Below are 21,855 nucleotides of genomic sequence, written 5' to 3'. Positions count from 1 at the left end.
GACAGGTGGCCTGGGCCTGTCCTGCTCTATTTCAAGGCCTGTGGATATGTCCCTCATACCCTCCCTCTCTCCCTTTTCACCTCTGTGTGTGTCTGTGTGTGTCTGTGTGTGTGTTTGTGTGTGTCTGTGTGTGTGTGTATGTAGGCTTCAGACAGACCAGCTGTCTGCCTGGGCACAGCACCAGGCTGCAGGCAGGTCAATGTCCCACATGTGGCGGACAAAACGGAAGGCTGTAAGGCTGGGTAGCAATGACTTGAACATTTTTGGGAAGGAGTGAGTTCATCTTTTGAACATCTCCTCAGTGTTACTCTTACATCTTCATAATGGAGAAAGGACTGTGCTTTAATACTATGAGGGTTTAAAACAAACAAAAAAAAGGTTAGTTGAACTGCACTAGGGCAGAAGTGGTTGACACCTCTCTTTTTCCCCTTTTCTACCACTCTTTTTCTCTCTCAGTTTGTATCTCTATAGACAGTCTGCCTAATCGCCAGTATGACCTTGATTGAACTCTTATGGGAGGGGATTTTCAGTTTGATCCCAGATTAAAACGGCACTGCATATTCACTGTAGCAGCAACAGTCCTCTATTCTCTGTCTCAAAGCAAGGGAAAAATTTCCAGGGCTTCATCAACTCAAAAGGAATGTGATAAATACCAGGCTAAATGACAGCACTAGCATCTCACTCAAGAATCGTTACCATGCCATTTAATTCATTTATTGACAATATGGTAAGTGTACAAGGTGAACCATGCAGTCTGCTTTCAGTGTCTGTTTTACAGACCTGTAGGCCATTGTCTGAACTGAGGAGAAATTGCTGAATTGGAATTTGACTGTTGAGAGAGCGCCTGAGTTGTCCAAACACGCATGTGGCTGTGTCGAGTTGGTGAACGTAGAGTACTGTCATATTTGTAGCGTGAGTGACATCGGTTGTTTCATAAGTGTGAGTGTACTCATCCTCCCCCGCTCGTTCTACCTGGTCTGTGCTCCAAAAACTGAAAGCGGAGGCCCAGCTTTTTCAGCTCTGTTCATTGTATTGTAGTGAGTAGATAAGGGAACAGAATAAGCATGTTTGGAATATAAAACCACTTTCAGCATCTGCTATAGCTACATGCTCTTTATTAATATTCCACCTGTAAGCAGTCTGATTTTACTGTCCCTCAGTTATCACATGTGTTTTAAGACTAAGAGAAAATTATTATTATTTTGAGATCCCAAATTGAATGAAACCTTTTAATTAAATTGACTTGCATCCTCACAGAGCAAAGGCTACTTCACCCAATTTCTCAAAACATTTGTTTTACTCCTGCAGTTATTTGCAACTTGTAGTGTACTGATAAGCTTGAATGGGTCCACATTTTGTTTCCCCTTCGCAGCAGGTGCTGTTCCACTTGGTACACTGCCACCCAGTCTTGATACTTCCAGTTTCAATCAGCTCATTCGTCACTGGCTTGGGAAATTAAGCCGTCATTTAAGATTACAGGAGCTTGACAATTGAAAAGGGATTTCTAATTAGCTGGTTGGCCATTTCTCGAACCTCTTAAGCCAATCCTTTGCTAATCCTCCACATTTCCAAGCTCCTTTTTTCACCCGAAGAAGTTTGACGGAACTTCTCTGTTGCAGCTGAGCATGGCTGTACCACTCCGTTTACTCTATAACTAGTTTCTGGCGTGGTCTGTTTGGATTTGACTAGATGTAATTTATCATGGCCATGGCCATTTTTCATGCTACCACATAAGGCGAGTATCTGTAATATCTCCCAATACAGTTAGATTTGAATCTAACTGGGCTATGATTCAAATTGATTTTGGTAGTTTAATAAAAAAAAAAACAATTGGGGCTGCACAATACATTGTTTCAGCATTCACATCGGAATGTGTGTGCAATATTCACATTGCAAAGTGTGCAGTGTCAAGTAAAGCAAATTAACTCTGTTACTTTATGCTACAACTATTATGCTCCTTCATACAAAAGGAAAATGCAGACAGTTCTCATTTTCCATGTCTGACCTGAAAAAGGTGTCTGATATTATATAATTTAGTCTGATAAAAGGGTTCTTGAATACATGGGAATCTGTTGCTTGTGCGTGATGTGCAGGTTCTGCATATACAGCTAACCACCACTCACAATCATTCTTAATCAACCTTCCCTACAAAATCAACTCAATTATTCTAGATTTAAGTTATCTGGTGAAAATGTGTGTATTTTTATAAACAATTATATAGAATATATAGCAGAAAAGCTTAGTATCGCATTGTCTGTTTTTTCCAATATCAGATTCAGTCCAAATACCAATGCTCCAAGTTTAAAGAGTTAATTAAGCACACTTTACAGTGGTGAAATTGTGACAGTGAACACTGCTGAAGGCTTATTCAAATATTACATTTATCTATTTAACAAACGTCAACGTCACTCTGTCACACTGCTGCAGTTAAATAAAAAAGGGAAGCCTGAAGGGCATAAATCACAAGATTTTTTGATCAAATATTTTATTTTAACATGGATTCTTCTAGTTGTGTTGTTTTGCTGAACTTCTCAAAGTAACCCTTTTGCCAAAGTGGTAAGGAAAGAAAGCCCACCACTACCTGAAGCTCTGGCAGTTAGTGATATTTCTATAAGTTCACTTCGTCTGTGTTTGAAGACATTTTTAGTTCTTAGTTAGTTTAGGGCTTTCTCTGCCTAAGTCAGCAACCATCAACAAATTAGTGACAGTTTAGTCTCAATTTTCAGTTTCTCTATTCATCTCCATTTTTCTAGTTCATGTATGGAAATAAAACACGTAAAGGGGCTTTTACACATCAGAATCGGTGTGCCCATAACAGGAACAGGGAGCACTACTCATTTTATGAAAGCAGTTGTATAATGTTAACTGGGGCTGTTTGTAGGAGCCTGAGAACACTGGTGATGTCACCAGGGTTACCTTGGTTTGGGCTTGGAGATGACACATTTTAACTGGAAGGCTGAATTACGTTCTTGGGGCATGGAGCGTGAAAGACATGGTTGTTTTCCAGGCAGCGAGGGTGCAGTGAATAGACTCATTATGGGAAGTAGGATCCACATTTGTTAAGCTTTAATGATAAACATTTACTAACAAAATTAGGCAGTCTGAGCCGGCATGTCCGAAGTCAGAGATGCATTGCGGGTTCTACTTAATGTTCATGGTCTTGCTTGATGAGTCTGAACATCGGAACCTCTGCTGCATCAGTTGTGACCATTCTTGTTTTTTTTAAATCTGTCTCTTGTGAGTCGTCCAGCTGTTTGTAAGAGCAACACTAAATCACTGGAGTACTGTTATAACAAAATTCCCATCCTTTTACCACATTTTCTCAGCATTGAATATCACAGCTCAGGGTCATAGCATTGTACTCTAAAGTGTACCCAGATGTCTGCATTTAAGCCTTGAGGTGCTTTCTTTTGGGCACACAAATCAGTTGATGCTTATAAGCCAAAGCGGCTGTAGTTGCCCAGAAAAGACTTATTGCTTGGTGTCATTTTCCAAATACTTAAATCCTGCTATAGTATCAATATTGTCAGCAAGCCCTCCCAACACAGCAGAATATATTTTCTCCCAGTGGTATCCTGTTTCCTCTACATAACGACGCTTCAATAAAATGGGCAAGGCCACTCCACATCAATATTATTGACATTGTTCCCTTATTTTTTAGTTATTCCCGATGATTGCTATTTTAGTGCAGTCAAATATTTGGGTTCCAGCCTATTGATCCGACTGTGGCCCAAGAGGCTCCCATAAATGGTCATGGCAGACACCACACCCCCTCATTCAATTGATAAGGTTCAGACTGTTAAATGATGGTTTGTGATGGTTTACTCTCAGTAAATCTCAGCGGCGTAGCCTCGCCTTGATATCTGAATTGAAAATTATGTACTCAGATGAGCTTTAGCTAGTGAGTGATCATAACATTTGGCCAGACACCCACATAACAGACCCTGTTATGTGGGTGGAGCTAGCACTTGTTTTATTGCCATTCCTCGTTTTGGTGATTAAAGGTTTTGGTTGTGTTGATCGAGTCAGCAGTGAGGTAGATAACAGTTAAAACCTGATTGAAGTTAGCAACTTGGTGTAATCAATGATTGAACAGACTCTTGGGAATTAACCATTCAGATATTTATTGTTTTTGTAGTCATTTGATTTTAATGTAATTAAAAGTAGTGAATAGTTAATTGGTCAACTGAAAGAACTGACAGTTGTTTCAACCATTTATCAGGAAAAAAATTATATTTGGGGTTTTGTTTGTTGGACAAAATAATCAATTTTAAGATGTCTTTCGATGATGTTTTCACATTTTATAGAATAAATGATTAAGCAAGTAATTGTAACAATCTGTGTGGCTGGCTTCTCCAGTATGGCTTGCCAGGTAGAGTATTATCTCAATCAGTCGTCTTTCAAGAACTTCTGAGTGGAGTGGTGTTACCGGTTTCAAAACACATGTTCTTTGAAATTGCATAATGATAGCCATTTAACATTGTTTTTGAAACGGAAATGATCATGCTATAGTAATGAGGGCGCAGAGCTTTTGTTCCATTTGTTTAACAAAGCCCTGCTCATTAACACAGAATCTGCTTATGTGCAGCAACACCCAAAATGGCCTAATAATGTGTAAACGTGACAGAAGCATTGGTAAGTAGTTGCTAAAAAGGTCGCTAATGGAAGTTAAATCTTATAAACAAGCTCAAATATTATTTTAGTATTTTCATCGAAAGGAAGTCCTGTTAGAAAATAGCAGGAAAGTAAAAGATGAAGTGACTAGACATGCAGTCAGCATTTGAGTGGACTCAGATGCACAGGGACAAAAATGCTGTCCCTGTGCATCTGTTGCTACTCAGTGTGTAACTGTGTGTAAACCCTAATAATCTGGGGTCTCATTTATAAAGCTTGTGTATGCACAAAATGAGGCCTGAAAGAGACGTAGGCCACTTCCGACGCAAAAGTTGTGATCTATAAAAACAAACTTGATGGGAGTATGTGCACACCTGTAGGCAAACTGTGACCCATGCGTACCGACATTTTGGAGGCAAGCGGAACTGGTGACAAATGATGAGGTGATGAATTGACACCGATAGAAAGATAGATAGAAATTGAACATGAGAGTCATTATTCTGGGCATTATAATACACCTCACAATTGATTTAGCTTCACATCAAATGTTATTTAGAGATCGATGTTATCATAAACACTCAAACCAGCAGTGTCATTTGTGCTTGCGTTTGTAGTGAAGTTTTTCTGTTCCATCAACAGCTTTTAAATGTAAAAGATATCAGCCACCATCTCATTCCAACCCCCGCAGCGCAGCATCGGGATTGTGTAAATTAAGAACTGTGGAAATAATGGCAGAGACAGCTCTCGCACGATCGTTACACTCCATGTCGTCATTGCGAGTCCTAATAATAATGCATGCCGCGTTCACCGTAACTTTAACTTCAATAAATAAAAAAATAATGGTCACACATCAACTTCCACTTTTTTAATAATATCCTACTGTGGAAGATAACACAGATCGTCGTGATCATTTTGGCAAGTGGAACAGTCTGACCAGTGTTTAGGTATAAATACTTCTGTTCTACTTGTGCGCAATGCTGCATGCACTGTTACGGTCCTCGCACTGCTAGAGGACGACTTGAATGAACGTATATATTATGTGCCTTTTAACCTCCACCTCACCAACGAACACCAATGACACACTTCTGTCATTCAGACATGGACTGTAGGAAGCTCTAATGAGACAAGGACCCACATTTTTTAAGTTTACCATAAGGGAGATGGAGTCCATGTTCCTCTCTCTGCAACATTTTAATTACAAAAAGTCTGGTGTTTTCATGAATATTAACATGTTCTCTTGGATGTGAGATTGTCCTATCAGTCTGTTGTGTGCTGGCACATTGCTGCCTACACAGTTATGTGAAGCCAGTAAAAGAAAAATCGTGACCTTCATTTAATTGTGACAAGTGCAGAGCGAAGGCTTACCTTGACCCCACACTGGTGGCTAAAATGACAGTACTCCGAGGGGGTCAGCCGGGGACAAGCATCCAAATTAAATGGTTAATGATTAGCGGCTTGACTTGAGACAGACTCTGGGTGCTAAAATGATGTGACGGGCCAAGGCCAACTTATTTTCTGTGTGTGTATCCAGTGGAGGGACGACATGTTGATCGTCCTCTGTCACTTGTATTTATTGCTCTAATGCAAAGGGAAAATGTGGTGTAAAATTGAATGGGGTATTAGCTGTCAGCATGTTTTCATTAGAGGCATAGAGAATCAAAGCAGACGGTGAGAGACAGCCAGGGAGCAGCAACAGGCAGCTATGCAGGATAAACCCCATAGCCTTTTAATGTGCTGTGCTGATGAGTCATCGTCATACTTCTCACCTCCCTTTTAGAAAAGTATGTGTTAGTGTGAGGTTGTAATGTCAATTAATAATGTATCTAGTGATACAGGATTATTTTCCTCTTTTAATGAAGTCAACCAAAAGTTGTTTCAAGTGAGCAGAGGGTAGAAATGTGAAAGATGAAAGAGAGGCCAGGTTTTCATTAAATTGGATCAGGTTCATAGTATCATATTAAACAACATGCACCAGTCTGCTTAACCATGACTTTCAATTTTAGGAATATATTAAAGCAATTCATTCAGGGCTAAAGACCAGTCCCATTGTCACATCATGATTTAATTATGAGCATGTATAATGTTAAATTACCAAATAATTAAGAGTTCAAAGGTTGATTAATTATTTAGCCAATTGGCAGGACATTAATCACCAACTTTGATAAAGCTTAAGCTGTAGGTTTGAGAAAAGATGAATACAAGCATTGTCTTTGGTAAGCTTTACCAAAGAGGTTTACATGCTGATTGTTTCACCTAAAAACGATGCAACTGTATAACTGATTATAAAAATAATATGCATATAAAGCCATGTATTGGTGTATTTGTATCATATCAAGAGGTGAGAACCAGAGGGCAAAAGTGACATTTGACCTCCTTTACAGGAGAGCCAGAACAAAAACATTACCATACTGTGTTTTTTTTTTTTTTTTTTTTAAAGTCGATCTTTAATATTAAGCCAAGTGGCTGTCTCTTTATAGCCATTGACTGTGGATTGAAATATCCCATGGCTTCATCTGTTGCAGCCTCATCTTTCTCACTTTGCCTTGACATTGTGAAATCTGCGTGAAATAAGTTAAATTTAACTGCAGGCTACGATTTTTTTTCAAAGAGTGAGTTATTTTTTCCGGAGCTTGTCAGAAAATAGTAAAAAAAAAAAAAAAAATATCACACTGGTGGTTCTATTTCACCAACAGTTGAAAACCCAGAGATTTGTTCACTATCAAAGATGGCAAAGAAAAGCAGGCCATCTTTACATTTAAGAAGCCAGAACTGGAGAATGTTTGACATGTTTGCTTGTAATGTCTGAAACAACTAATAGATTATATAAATAGTTTAGCAAACAACCAAGTGTTGCAGCTATACTACCATCAGTAGACAACAACGTACTGTTCTCCCCATGCTGTTGTCGCTGCACAGACTCCGTATTCAAATATGGTGTCATGATTTGCATTGTACCGCTACTCTGTCTGTCAGTCTATACCTTGACCCTGCTGATCCTTTTCCCTATTAAGACACTGCTATTCCGAGTGCAGCTTCCCTTCAGCCATCAGCAGCTCCACTCTTTATTAGTCTCACTCCCTTGCACCCTCACCCGCCTCACCCCCCCCCCCACTCCCCCCCCCCCCCCCCCCCCCCCCCCCCATTTGCCTGTCAGTAGCGGTTTCACACAGTCACTCTTCCCTGGCCCCCCAATCCTGCTCCACCTCCTCTGCGACACACGCACACACGGCTCTATCCAGCCTGCACAGCCACCCACACAGAGTCGGTCGGCATGAATAGAAGTGAAAAACTGTCATGCATCATCAAATGTGCGAAGGCCCTTTTGAATATATGACTGTGCCTTGAATGTGGAGGCATTTGAATGGGTGGCTGCAGAATGCTCTGTGTGCACATGGATGAATGGGTCTCAGGCCAACCAGACGTGTCACAGAGATGACTCTATCAACGGACAGCAGCGTACATGAGCACCTGTGAGTGTAAAGCTGATTCAACCTCTCCAGTCAGTTGGTCATTGTGTTTAAAAAGGCAGTTTACGGGATTAGATTTGACCTCTCTGTTCTCACATTCTCTTGCGTGCCTGAAAGAGGTGAAAATGTTTGTCATGCCCACAGAATGTGTGTCATTGTTGTCCAGCATTTTCGCCTCCACAGTGCCCTGTCAGAAATGCTGATTCCTTTTGGGGGAATAGTGTTTTTTTGAGGCCCTGTGACAGGAGTTCAGACAAGCTCTCCTCCTGTGAACAAAATGTCGACAGTAACCCATCCATTTGTGCTCAGATTATGTGGCACTTGATCTTTTTTGACGTGAAGATTTGTAGTCCTAGATGAAGATTTAAAAGAAATACCTTACAAATAAAATGCCTTTTGTTCCTTCTTTCCCTCCCCAGGTCTAAGTGGGCAGCCGGCAGACATCGAGAAGCGGAAAGAAGTGTTTGGGGCAAATCTTATACCGCCCAAAAAACCCAAAACTTTCTTACAATTAGTGTGGGAGGCGCTTCAGGATGTCACACTAATTATCCTTGAAGTGGCAGCCGTAGTTTCACTAGGCCTTTCTTTTTTTAGACCTCCAGAAGCCGAAAGAGACCGTAAGCAACATTTCATCATTATCTTACTTATTCTCTTACATTACCATGTTGTCACTAATGTATATCAGCCTATTAATGTTTTGCTAAGCTTTTGGAAAAAAAAAAAAAATTGTTTATTTTCTCTGCTTCATTTATTCAATTCATTTAGTTTGTGTTGAATTATAATGAAATGCCATCATCTCAGTTTTTTACACTGCATTTATTTGTTTGTCTGTGCACTTCATTGTGTCTGAGCGATGGTATGATGTGATAAGCTGCGGTGACTAGTTGTCGTGATGATTTTTCTGAATTAACATTTGCCCCTGTCCCTCTGCAGACTGTGGAAAGGCCGCAGGCGGTGTGGAGGATGAAACTGAGTCTGAAGCGGGCTGGATTGAGGGTGCCGCCATTCTTCTGTCGGTTATCTGCGTGGTTCTGGTGACGGCATTCAACGACTGGAGTAAAGAGAAGCAGTTTAGGGGCCTCCAGAGCCGCATTGAGCAGGAACAGAAATTTACTGTCGTCCGTGGAGGACAAGTTATTCAAATTCCTGTGGCTGAGATTGTGGTCGGTGACGTTGCACAAGTAAAATATGGTAAGAATAGTTTGTCTTCTACGTTACTGAAGTTATTTGAGTAAAATGAAATGTTGCTCTGATGAATGAGATAAACATTTTCTTTTTTAAATGAAGAATGTGTGTGCTATAACTTGCACATTTAAATATTTTGCTCCCCCAAATTAAAGACGTGATTTAACCGTGTGTCTTTCAGGTGACCTTTTGCCTGCCGACGGAGTCCTCATCCAAGGCAATGATCTTAAGATCGATGAGAGCTCACTCACAGGGGAGTCGGACCATGTCAAAAAAACACAAGAAAAAGATCCAATGCTGTTGTCAGGTAACATGAAGCCTAATTTTTCGTTCTATTTTTCAGATTTTCATATGGCTCAAGAAAAAGACTGAAGTGGTTTTGTAAAAAAGGGCTTGATTGAAAACATGAGTTAGCTGAGTAGATTTAAATAATACAATACATATCATCTACAAAGTCTGGCTTTTGTTCAGGCTGTATTAAAATTTAATGACCGATAACCCGTTTTCATCAATTTCATCATACATCATGCAATTAATTTTTCACAGACTTTTTATCAGGTCAGATGTACACAGAGGTCAATGGTGAAACCAACCCCAATCTTACTTTGAAAAATTAATTCTAGCAGTTGAAACGGTATCATCCATGAAGTGGCTGGATTTTTAAATTGATATTTGATCTGCTGTCTTGAAAGAAGAACACCCAAAACTGACCTTTAGGAGACTGAGGCCCACTGTCATCAGTGAGGCTATTAGCTTGACACAAAGTTGCTTCATTGTGGCCAGAAAGTCACTGCAAGGAGCTAACTTGATCTACTTGTCAATTTCTAAGTTTCAAAACCTTGTTAAACATCTCTTTTACACAGTCTCTTTTTAGTTTTATACAGTCTGAAAACAAATGGGTTACTTAAACTAGGTAAAAAAAAAAGGTGTAACCATTGATTTAATGTTTTAGTTCCGTTTTTATTATTCACAAAATTAGTCATTCTAGCTGCAGATTGAAACTGCTGCAGATAATTTGCCACTGCTTTTAAAGATAAGTCTCTCTGTGTATTCAGTGTTGTGGTGTTAATTTGCATGGCTTTAGTGGTAAACAGGATTAGAAATTGAAAGTGAATTGGTGTCCCTATCCTGCTGCTCAGTGTAATCAATTATCAGCAATCCCAACACTCTGCTGATTTAAAGCTGTAATAGCTTCAGTGTTTTGCTGTGCACAGTCCACTCCATGTGCACAAAGCGCCTTCAACGCTGTGTTTGTGCTGTCGGATAGCTTTGTTTCACTGCTCATTTACCCAGAAGGAGTGTGCAGGGATTCTTGTTTAGTTCGTCTGGCTCTCTGTTGGCACACCTCCAAGAGAGAGGAGTGTACTCTGCATGTGTGTGTTTACACATTGCTCCACCACTGCTTTTTGATTTCCCTCAGCACAGGCTGTATCCCTTCTGCCATCACCAATGAAAGAAAAGCATTCTCTAATTAACACAGGCATTAGATAACTTTTATAAGCTTTCTCTCTTTTCAGTCTCTGTTTTCTCTGCTGTCATTTGCTTTTTCTGTACAAATCGACAAGATTTTCCGATGTCCTGAGAGGGAAGGAGAACCAGAGATAATAACTCCAATTGAAGCCTCTCAGATTCCCATTAATTTACTCGTACTGAAAATTAGCTTTTTGATTAAAGGCTGTTGATTAAAGCTTTGGAGGGCTTTTGCGTCATGACTGTGTTTCTTTCTCTTTTTAGATGCACTGCACCATTCCTTTTGTATTGAAAACCTTTTCTCCTGAGCACGCCACTTGAAAGCCTTGCTAAACCACCCTCTCACTAAGCAAAGGAATCTATTTCAACATTTAGTCTCCACCAAAATGAGAAAGTCAAAGCGGAAAATGACTTTGAATTGTATATTTGGTCAGGTGTAATGCAACTAAACAGAAAGATGGTACATCTTCGAAACGTCATAATTTATTCCGATACTGTACATGTCCCTTCCCTCTCTCTCTTATTGACTGACGTTTGATTTTCCTCTTCTGTCTAAAGGCACCCATGTAATGGAAGGCTCAGGGAAAATGTTGGTCACTGCCGTGGGTGTCAACTCTCAAACTGGAATTATCTTTACTTTACTTGGGAGTGCCGAGGATGATGACGAGGATGAAGAGGAAAAGAAAAAGGAAAAGGAGGAGAAGAAGAAACAGAGAAAAAGTCAGTATACTCACTACTTATGTTCCTTTCCCTACTTCTGTTGGTATTATCAATGTCCACACAGCAGGCAGATGTGTGTGCAGACATTTTCATTTTCTACCAGCAGTTTCGCATCTAACTGAAACATTTCATCATAAAAACATCATTCATTCCTTTTTACAGGCAGTATACTGCCAACCCAGTTATTGCCACTTTTTGTGTCCGAGGTTCAAAAGATGTGATTTTATGCACATTCTTGAGTGTGACGTCTCCGTGTCTCTCTCCGCTCTGCTTAAAGAGAGCAACAGTAGCCAATGTTAGTTTAGAAATGGAGTCTGCCTATATAAACTAACAACAAGCTTTGAGCACAGCATAGAAGTGCTACAGAGCCTCTTTAATGCAGCTTATGTTTCATTGACTGATTCTTTAGTCTAAAAAAAAATGTCAGAAAATAGTGAAACGTTTTCTTTTATAATACCCCACAGGACATCTTGTTTTGTCTAGGTGACAGTTGAAAATCAAGGCATTGAGAATGTAATTATCTGGGTAGTTGCAGATTATTTTTTCTGTTCTTAAATGGATAAAGCAATTATTTGTTGCAGCTCTACTTGCAGACACAATGACAAAGTTCTGTTTCCTTAGATCCGAAATTTGAAACACTAAAGAATGGTCGGACAAAAAGTGTCATTACATTACAGCAGTGGTTTATGGCTATTCAAGAATTTTCTGTCTTTTAAAAAAAAAAAGAACGAGAGAGAATTGAAATAATAATAGCCATATACATGATATCTTACAAGTGATTAATAGAACCATTACTATGTATGTCTTGTTCTGTGTAGTGTACTTCTGACTTCGTGGTGTTTTTTCACAGACAAGAAGCAGGATGGATCTGTGGAAAATCGTAAGAAAGGTAGGTTGTTTGTCCACACACACCCAACCCTATATGGTTAACCTTCACCTTAGTGCTTACCTTTTATGTATTAGACTTTAGCATATAAGTGTCTCCCTCCCCATTAAACAGCACTGGATGAAGGTTAAAGCCTCGTATTGTTAATAATTGCCTGCAGTGAGTAATGAGGAGTGGCATATTTTTGCATGACCCCATGTCAGTGTATACTTGGCACTGGCTGTTCTTACCCATCCATTGTACTGTCTGGCCCTCCCTTCTGTCTCTGTCTCCTCCTTTCTCGTCCTTCCCTGGCACATTGTGCTTTGAGCAGCAGGTGCTACTGAATCCAGTTATAGCGATTAGTGGTGAGGAGATTAAAGCCATGCAACAATTCTGGGGCCAGAACATCTGCTTTCCCACCCATCTCTCTCTTCCACTCTCCCTCAGGCACCCTCAACTTGATTTCTATTGATGTCCCGATCTTAACTCTTCAGAGTCAAACTGTAAGACTCGCACTGGTGCAATTCCAGACGGACAACAATGATAATGAGGCTGTTTAGTGGTAACTCGGCCAGCTAGCTGGGCTCATAGTCCTGCTGGGACACTGTGATCAGTAGTGCTTGGGTCTGTGACCACAACCCTGGCGCTAGTCCCTGTTGCACAGATTCCCTCTGCCTGCCAGGAATCAACAGTAATCCTTTAGACTGAGATTACACAGGCTATGTAAGTGCAGAACAAGCCACAGTCCATAGCAGCTGCAGTAGTCCAGTGTTAATGCCACTCCTCTTCTTGCTACATACGTTAGCACACAATACAAAGCGACTGTCCATACGATAGTAAATAGAGCTTTTATCATTGACAAACTGGTCGTAGGCTGACTGTGCTTATAAAAAGCAAGACTACAGATATCATACAAAGCACCCAAATAGTGTGTGGTAAAAATATCAGCAAAAATAAGAGATGAAAAAGATGTGTTAGTTGTCCTGTAGTAGCAGTAGCAGTAGCAGCAGCAGCAGCAGCAGGAGTAGAGTCAGTGCCCAGCAGCTAATGATTTTATCATGGTGAGTGACACGAATGAGACCAGCCCCTGCTGGCCAGCCGGCCGCCTCTCCTCCCTCCTTTGCCATTAGAGGCTTTGCCGTCTCCAAGGTTACCTGGTTAGATGTGGGTTTGGGATTCCCATCAGTTCTGCATGCGAGGGAGGCTGGTCCTGAGGGATGTTGAGGAAGAGATGAAAGAGATTCATGGGAATTTAACTGGTTGTGGTTGCTGTGAAGGAGGAGGCGATCCCTCAGACAGATCCCAATGCTGCCAGCTAGTTAACCTGTTCTTTAAATCTCTAGGTGGGAGTATGGTAATTACACTTCCAAATCTTTCAGCTAATTACTGTGCAGTCAGATCACTGCAAGCATAATTACAATGACATTTCCCAAGTTCCACAGATAAAGGGAAGCAAAAAAAAAAAGCATGTTAAAATTTTGAGTGATCTGACGTCTCTTCTCCTCTTGGATGTCCCTTTCCATGGAATCTGTTCGTTGAAAATGACTCCATTGTCTTATACTTGAAAAACTGTGTATTTGTTGTCCTGTATTCAAGCAACTTGCTGTGACTTGTTACCTGGTAAATCAGATAAGATCGAATACTTCAGGGTATAATCTCGTCCAAACCTGTTAATCTATTTGTTTCTTTCAAAGATAAGTATAACAGGAAATGTTGAAAGTGAAAATATTTTAGGGTATATTACTTTAGTGAAACACACTTTGTTTGTTGTTAGACACACAGTTTCTTCCTTCACTGGTGGAACAGCAATGTCTTCATTTCAGATCGTGCAAATGAAAACAAATAGGCAGATCTAAATAAGCCTGTTGGAAGACTGTAACTCTTATGTGTTCTTAGGTTATGCTGATTTTGTTTGTTTAAATATGAAGACACTAAACACAGTAATGCTTTGTATTAAAATGGAATAATTGACATTGCATTTAAATGCACCCCTTAAAACAATTTTAAACTTCTTGGCTCTACTTGAGTAGAGTTTTGTTTTTTTAAGCAATTTGTTCTTGTTCTTTGCTGCAGCTAAAGCACAGGATGGTGCTGCAATGGAAATGCAGCCTCTGAACAGTGACGAGGGAGCTGATGCAGAGGAGAAGAAGAAAGCCAACCTGCCAAAGAAAGAGAAGTCTGTTCTCCAGGGCAAACTGACCAAACTAGCTGTACAGATTGGCAAAGCAGGTGAGTCAGACAAAAGCACTTGATTCTGGCACAGCTGGATGCTGACTTCATTGAAACCTACTAATTTCATGTGCTTGTATCTCCTTTCCTCTCAGGACTGGTCATGTCAGCAATCACTGTCATTATCCTGGTGGTGCTCTTCATAGTAGACACCTTCTGGATCCAGGGTCTGCCCTGGGTCAAGGACTGCACACCTATTTACATTCAGTTCTTTGTGAAATTCTTTATCATTGGCGTCACCGTCCTGGTGGTGGCTGTTCCGGAAGGCCTGCCGCTTGCTGTAACAATCTCCCTGGCCTACTCCGTTAAGGTAAAGTCCTCCTAGCGAAGTGACCCGTGCCCTGTGTTGAACAGCTTACACCTTGGCGTATTAAAGCTAGCAGGCCAGGCTGTTAAGACAAGGAGACTTGGCTAACTGATACCGTAAAGCCCAGCTATGATCCCGAGGGCTGAAGTTGTTAGCCAGTAGAGGGCTTTAGCCAATCAAGGAGCTATTCATTTTAATCTTGGAGCCTTTATACACAATTGCATGCAGCACAGAGAATGTACTGTTTCTTCTTCTTGTTTAATCAGTTGATATATTCAATCTTCCTATAGAAAATGATGAAAGACAACAACCTGGTACGTCACCTGGATGCCTGCGAGACTATGGGCAACGCTACTGCCATCTGCTCTGACAAGACTGGTACGCTCACTATGAACCGCATGACGGTGGTGCAGGCCTTCCTCGCTGAAAAGCACTACAAGAAAGTCCCAGAACCCGAGAACATCCCCTCCTCCATTATGGACCTCCTGATTCTGGGCATCGCAGTCAACTGCGCCTACACTACAAAGATCATGGTAGGCCTGAGCAAAGCAGTGTGGCTCTGTAATACACTCTATATTACCATGAATATCCCCTTACTCACTCTTTTCCCACCTTCTCCTTCAGCCTCCGGAGAAAGAAGGGGGCCTGCCGAGGCAGGTGGGCAACAAGACCGAATGTGCCTTGCTTGGCTTTTCTAATGACCTGAAGCGCGACTACCAGGCAATTCGCCATGAGATCCCCGAAGAGAAACTGTACAAAGTCTACACCTTCAACTCGGTCCGCAAGTCTATGAGCACTGTGTTGAAGATGGCCGATGGCAGCTACCGCATGTTCAGCAAAGGGGCCTCAGAAATTCTCCTTAAAAAGTAAGAGAACATTTTTATTATCTTGGACTGTATGTTTTAGCTTTTATATCTGTGTTGATATTGGAAAAAATCTACTGACTGATAAATTATTCCATTCAATAAAAGGTGATCTTTTAGATTTTTTCGTTTCCAACTGGACAGACTCTGCAGTAAATGATATCTGTAATGGCTTAAGCAGCTAAGAAGTTCAAGTGCATCCCACCCAAGCCCCTTACTTTGCGACTTAAAACAGGCGCTGAGAAAATGAGCTGGTAACAACTCTGTAAGCCTCTTAACCAAGCAGGCTTCTTTTTAACCCACAGAGGGCTTAGTGTGACTTCTTACTACCGCAGCTCACCATACAGATGCTTTGTCTTCTTCTCTGCCCTCAACCCTTTATCTCACCTAAATTATTTTCTCTATTTTTTGAAATTTCTCAGCTGCATCTCCTCAAAGCTTCCACCTTTTTTTCTGTTTACCTTCTTCTCTACATTTCTTTATTAACATCTTACCTTTTCACCGCCAGGTGCTATAAAATCCTGACAGCAAATGGCGAGTCCAAGGTGTTTCGCCCACGGGACAGAGATGACATGGTTAAGAAAGTGATCGAGCCCATGGCCTCAGAGGGCCTGAGGACCATCTGCCTTGCATACCGAGATTTCGCCCCCTCCGAAGGTGAACCTGACTGGGACAATGAAAATGACATCCTCAGTGGACTGACCTGCATCTGCGTCGTGGGCATTGAAGACCCCGTGAGACCTGAGGTTAGTGGCTACACATCAACATGGGGTTACATTTAAGTTGTTGTTTTGATTGAAAAGGAAGGGAGAGTTTAATTTCATAAATGAAATTGCATGTGGGTTCACTGAATGTATGTGATTATCCATCCTTACTTAGACATGGTGGAATTGACAATATTTTCTGCTGGCATTTGCAAAGTCAAGCATCTGTGTGTTACTGCATGTCAGCCTTTTCTGGGTCTATATGTCAACCATGCCAGAAGTCAAAGATCTAAAGAGCCACACTTGAGGGTTTGGCGAAAAGCCGGCCATCGTTGAGAGATGCTTTATCATTTAAATATGCGGATAAAAGGCAGATTTTCAGACTCCCTGGGAGACCTCATAGTGTTGCACTCTAAAAAATAGTCTTGTCAAGAATGAAAAGAGCTAGGAAGAGAAGTCCGACCCTTGCATCTTTCTCACTTTTGCACAGATGGTCAGCAATGTGTGAAATTGGTGTAAATGTCAGTATGGGTGTCAGAAAGTTACAGAATTGATTGCACACTACCCAACAACCATCATCTCAAGAAGCAGCTTAATGGTTCAGCTCTTTACACGGGACTGTTGAGCACCAAGGCTTTCAGCATCTGGAGATGCAGCATCAGCCATTTTTAAAAGCAAGGAGCGGCTCTGTTTGTGCGTCAGCATCATATTCAAGAGCACCACAGGAGTAATGATTTCAAGCTTTTGAAGGAGTGGTTCCACATTAAGACAACTTAATGAATATTTGAAAGAGAACTGGGTCATCAGCTTGCAAGATGGTCAAGATGGTAGAACGCACTGAACTTGTGTGCTGGACACTATGGTTTAAAAGGGGCTTGATGAGATCATACAGCTTTTGATTTAGTGTTTAAATGCAGAAGTGCAGCTTACACTAGTTCTTAATTTTAATATCCCCTGTGGTATGCAAAAATAACCTGCGTTTCCTCATTCATCATGTTTCCGCTTTTTTTTCAGGTCCCAGATGCCATCAGGAAATGTCAGCGTGCCGGTATCACAGTGCGAATGGTGACTGGGGACAACATCAACACAGCCCGAGCCATTGCAACAAAGTGTGGCATCCTATTGCCCGGAGACGACTTCATCTGCCTCGAGGGCAAAGAGTTCAATCGCAGGATACGCAATGAGAAAGGAGAGGTGGGCCAAAGTAAAATACTGTACCTCAGAGACTGTTAAAAAATTTGCAGTTGGGATTCTATTAGGGTTTTGTCTCATGTTTCCAGATTGAACAAGAACGCATTGACAAGATCTGGCCCAAACTACGAGTGCTGGCTCGCTCTTCTCCCACAGACAAACACACCTTAGTGAAAGGTATATCAGTTTTTCTTATTTGGATAACATGTATGAATAATATTTTGTTGTCAATGTAGGCTTCGAGGTGTCATTTTAAATATTCATGTTTTACTTTTCCAGGAATTATTGACAGCACAGTGATAGAACAGAGACAAGTAGTTGCAGTGACAGGAGATGGTACCAATGATGGTCCTGCCTTGAAGAAAGCTGATGTTGGCTTTGCTATGGTGAGTTACTTTTTTAGTCTCAAATTATAATGGACTTTTAGTAAAAAAAAAAAAAAGAATGTTATTTAACACCTACAAAACATTTTTTGCTGTTCTGATCATATGCAGCCAGGTTCTCAGTCATTGTTGATTTTGTGTCCAGGGTATTGCTGGCACAGACGTAGCCAAAGAGGCATCCGACATCATCCTGACTGACGACAATTTTTCCAGCATTGTTAAAGCCGTCATGTGGGGACGCAACGTCTATGACAGCATCTCCAAGTTTCTCCAGTTTCAGCTCACTGTCAACGTGGTGGCTGTCATCGTAGCATTCACAGGAGCCTGCATCACACAGGTTAGCACCCGCCAAGTCTTTTTTGCTTTGGTCTCCAGTGTGAAGGTGGTTAAACTGTGAAAAGTTTTGTTCGCTAGTTCACACTTTGACTCACAGGAATGGAATTGGTGCAGCTGGCAGCAACAGACGGAAATAACTAAAGCTTTATCTCAAATCTGTGAAGTTCTCCAGATCTTTGTCTAGATGCCGCAGTTAAACCAGAGGAGAAATGCAGGTTCTGATATCATTTGAACATATAGAATCATGTGCTGTGCAAATTCAAACCTTCTGTGTCAAAGAGGCCCTTTAATTGAATACCCTCTTGTATTAGCAATTATAATTATCTGTCAAATTCTTGACAGTTTTTTAAATTTAATTTGCACTGTTTTGTGCTCTAATTGAGCTGTGTTTTATAGCCTAAAGTAGTGATTTAAGTGTCTTCTTTTGAATCCCTGCCAAAATATTGCAGATATTCTAAAGTATTCAATATTTGTTTTTGACCCAATTGATTTCCATAAAAATCCATCCTGCAGGGCAACTTTTATAGTTCTCCTGGAAGAACTTTTTTGGTTGGATTCCAGCTTTTGGCCCTGTGCTGCATTTCTTCTCTTGAGCTCTATCAACTGTTCCATCCAAATTCTGGCTTGCACACCAAAAATACCCCCCCCCAAAATATCCCAACCTGTAACCACAGTTCTTAATTTTGTGACATTTTTTGCACGAGTGCATGGACGCCAAATCATCTTTTCCCACCTGTCAGTCTTAGAACTCTTCTAAATGCTCATGCTGCCGCATCTTATAAACATGCAATTAAGTGAAAACAAGATGAGTTGTTTTCCTTATGCGGTTTGGTTCATGTCAGGTGAAAAATCTCTAATAGGTATTACATTTGACTCACTATCTCTCTCTACCTCCAGGACTCTCCACTGAAAGCCGTACAGATGTTGTGGGTCAACCTCATCATGGACACCTTTGCATCTCTAGCACTCGCCACAGAGCCCCCCACAGAAGCCCTGCTGCTGAGGAAGCCATATGGCCGCAACAAGCCCCTCATCTCCCGCACCATGATGAAGAACATCCTGGGTCAAGGAGTGTACCAACTAATCATCATCTTTACTCTGCTCTTTGCTGGTAGGAAGCTACACTGAGTGTGTGTGTGTTTACGTGTATACTAGATCAAACAATGGTTTTAAACAAATTCTCTCTTACTGCTACTGTAGGAGAGCAAATATTTGACATTGACAGCGGCAGGAATGCACCCCTCCACGCCCCACCTTCTGAACACTACACCATTGTGTTCAATACCTTCGTGATGATGCAGCTTTTCAACGAGATCAACGCCCGCAAGATCCACGGTGAAAGGAATGTCTTTGAAGGAATCTTCAACAACCTTATCTTCTGTAGTATTGTCTTTGGCACCTTCATCATCCAGGTAAAGTAAACTGGAGACGTTGGTGTTTTTGTGCGTTGTGGCTCATAGAAATGTTAAATCTAAAGGTTTGCGCTCTGATTAATTCTCTTCCTGCTCCTTTAGATTGTCATAGTGCAGTTTGGCGGGAAGCCATTCAGCTGCGTGGCTCTGACCATCGACCAGTGGCTATGGTGCACCTTCTTAGGCTTCGGCTCTCTACTGTGGGGACAGGTATGATTTACTACACAGCTGAGCTTCACATTCTGTTCCTCTGATGCAAAAATAAGGTAGGACACTGCCCCCCTGTGTTAGAGTTTACTTACTGGGTCTAACAGTGGTACCAAGGTGGAACGATGCAGTCGTCTACTGCTTAGGAGAGAGATGGGTAAACTTCAAGATTTGGAAAATGTATATTTAAACCATTTTGAGCAGTTATAATGCAAAATACGTAGCATTAGTAGCACCTTTTTACTTGAACGAAACCTCTGTTTTCTTCTTCCTGTAAGCACAATTGATATAAACATTTATCACAACTTTTTTTTATTGAAAAATGAATATTCTTTTAAATATGTCATTATCTTTTTTAAATTTTTTCTTATAATCATCCGCTTTTAGATTTGACTACTGCGGAGTATATGATAGGAGTATGTTTTCCTTATTAGCGTTACAAATAATTGACTGCTTGTAATTTTTGACAGCGAGAGATTGAGGGTTCCTCATCACTGTTGTTGACAATGCAGAGAGTCATAATGAGTGTTTGATGTAATTCTAGTTTGCTCCTTCTGCCCACACTCATCCCACAGAGCAGCACACAGAATATGTCATTATCCACTCTCGTCAATTCAAAAAGAACGGCTTCGCCAACGTTCTCTGACGAGTCACAAAGAAGCAGGGCTGTGCTGAGTGCTTGTGAGTTCAAACAGCTGACAGTTGTAGAGCTGAGAAGGTGGCTGTGTTCTAGAAGGAGAAAGATTGCTGGTTCCAAACCAGAGATTGTCCAGACAAAGGTCTTTCCATTAACCAAGGTGCTAGACTTTTGAGTGCTGAGTTGTTGCTGCTCTCTCCTTTAAGACAGGATGGGATGGCTGCAGAAATTTGATTTTATAAAGGTTATCAGTGAAGTATAACCAGCGCTGCAATCATTAGTCAATCGAAAGAAAATTAACGGCCAACTATTTTGATGATCAATTAATCGTTTCTGTCATTTTTAAGGTAAAAATGTCAAAAATGTGCTGGTTTCAACTTCTTAAATGTTAACATTTGCTGGTTTACTTTGTTTTATAGGATGATAGTTAATGAATGAGGAGTATTTGTTTTTTCAAATATTTGTATTTTTTTTTACATTTTATAGATGTAATTGGTAAAATTATTCTCAAATTGATTGATAATAGAAATAATTTTAGTTGCAGCACTAAATATAAGGCATGAGGAAGGTTGCAAATTAAGGTCAGACATTTTGAGTTAAACATTTCAGATTTAGTTTACCTTGTTATATGTCGTAATATATAGAAGTATTTGTTCCTGTTTTCTCAATTAATGCAATCATTGTCTATATTATCTGCATTAATTATGAGAAAATATTAAACTCCCTGACCAAGGTGGCACCATCATATTGCTCATTGTATCCCATAATTTCTCCATAACCCAAACATCTCATTTAAAATCACTTGTAACACAGAGAAGGAACATTTTCAAAGGTAGACCCAGAGAATGTTTGGTATTTTTGCTTGAAAAATGACTCAAATAATTTGTTGATTGGTCAGAGATAATTTTCTGTTGACTGGCTAATTGATTAATGTACTAATTCTTTCATAATGTGTTATATTGTGACATACAACGAGTGAGGGGGAAGAATGAAGCTCCATTTGACTCCTAAACATATCGGCTCTTATCAGACAGCCAACATGATGAAATACTTTGTTAGAATTACTCACAGCATCACAAGCCACAGCTGTTCTCTCAGTTCTGATCTATTAAGTGTGAATGTCTTTACTCTGAGGCTCCGATGGAACCAGGTGACGTCAAACCGACTTTCTCACCTTCGTCTGGGCGACTAATTTTCAGGATCACTGGCTGCTTAATATCTGATGTACCCAGAAACGTGTCTAGTCTTGCCTTAATGAAGTG

General features: G+C 40.6%; 1 protein-coding gene across 4 annotated transcripts in view; it reads left to right on the top strand.

Moving 5' to 3' along the window:
- The window catches only part of atp2b1a (ATPase plasma membrane Ca2+ transporting 1a), a 40,946-nt gene that overhangs the window by 11,887 nt on the left and 7,204 nt on the right, over positions 1–21,855 (top strand). For all 4 annotated transcript variants that reach the window (XM_030439354.1, XM_030439355.1, XM_030439357.1 and 1 more), the window contains exons 3-19: positions 8,501–8,698; positions 9,015–9,272; positions 9,448–9,573; positions 11,295–11,456; positions 12,307–12,345; positions 14,398–14,553; positions 14,649–14,863; positions 15,151–15,393; positions 15,485–15,726; positions 16,232–16,469; positions 17,442–17,621; positions 17,708–17,795; positions 17,898–18,004; positions 18,147–18,338; positions 19,235–19,448; positions 19,538–19,749; positions 19,852–19,959. In XM_030439354.1, coding sequence (XP_030295214.1) covers positions 8,501–8,698; positions 9,015–9,272; positions 9,448–9,573; positions 11,295–11,456; positions 12,307–12,345; positions 14,398–14,553; positions 14,649–14,863; positions 15,151–15,393; positions 15,485–15,726; positions 16,232–16,469; positions 17,442–17,621; positions 17,708–17,795; positions 17,898–18,004; positions 18,147–18,338; positions 19,235–19,448; positions 19,538–19,749; positions 19,852–19,959 — 2,978 coding nt within the window. The remainder of the gene's footprint in view (positions 1–8,500; positions 8,699–9,014; positions 9,273–9,447; positions 9,574–11,294; positions 11,457–12,306; positions 12,346–14,397; positions 14,554–14,648; positions 14,864–15,150; positions 15,394–15,484; positions 15,727–16,231; positions 16,470–17,441; positions 17,622–17,707; positions 17,796–17,897; positions 18,005–18,146; positions 18,339–19,234; positions 19,449–19,537; positions 19,750–19,851; positions 19,960–21,855) is intronic.

This window comes from Sparus aurata, chromosome 14, assembly GCF_900880675.1.
Source record: "Sparus aurata chromosome 14, fSpaAur1.1, whole genome shotgun sequence".
NCBI classification, from domain to species: domain Eukaryota; kingdom Metazoa; phylum Chordata; class Actinopteri; order Spariformes; family Sparidae; genus Sparus; species Sparus aurata.
The sequence above is the reverse complement of the archived record's forward strand: the minus strand, read 5'-3'. Positions and strand labels throughout refer to the sequence as shown.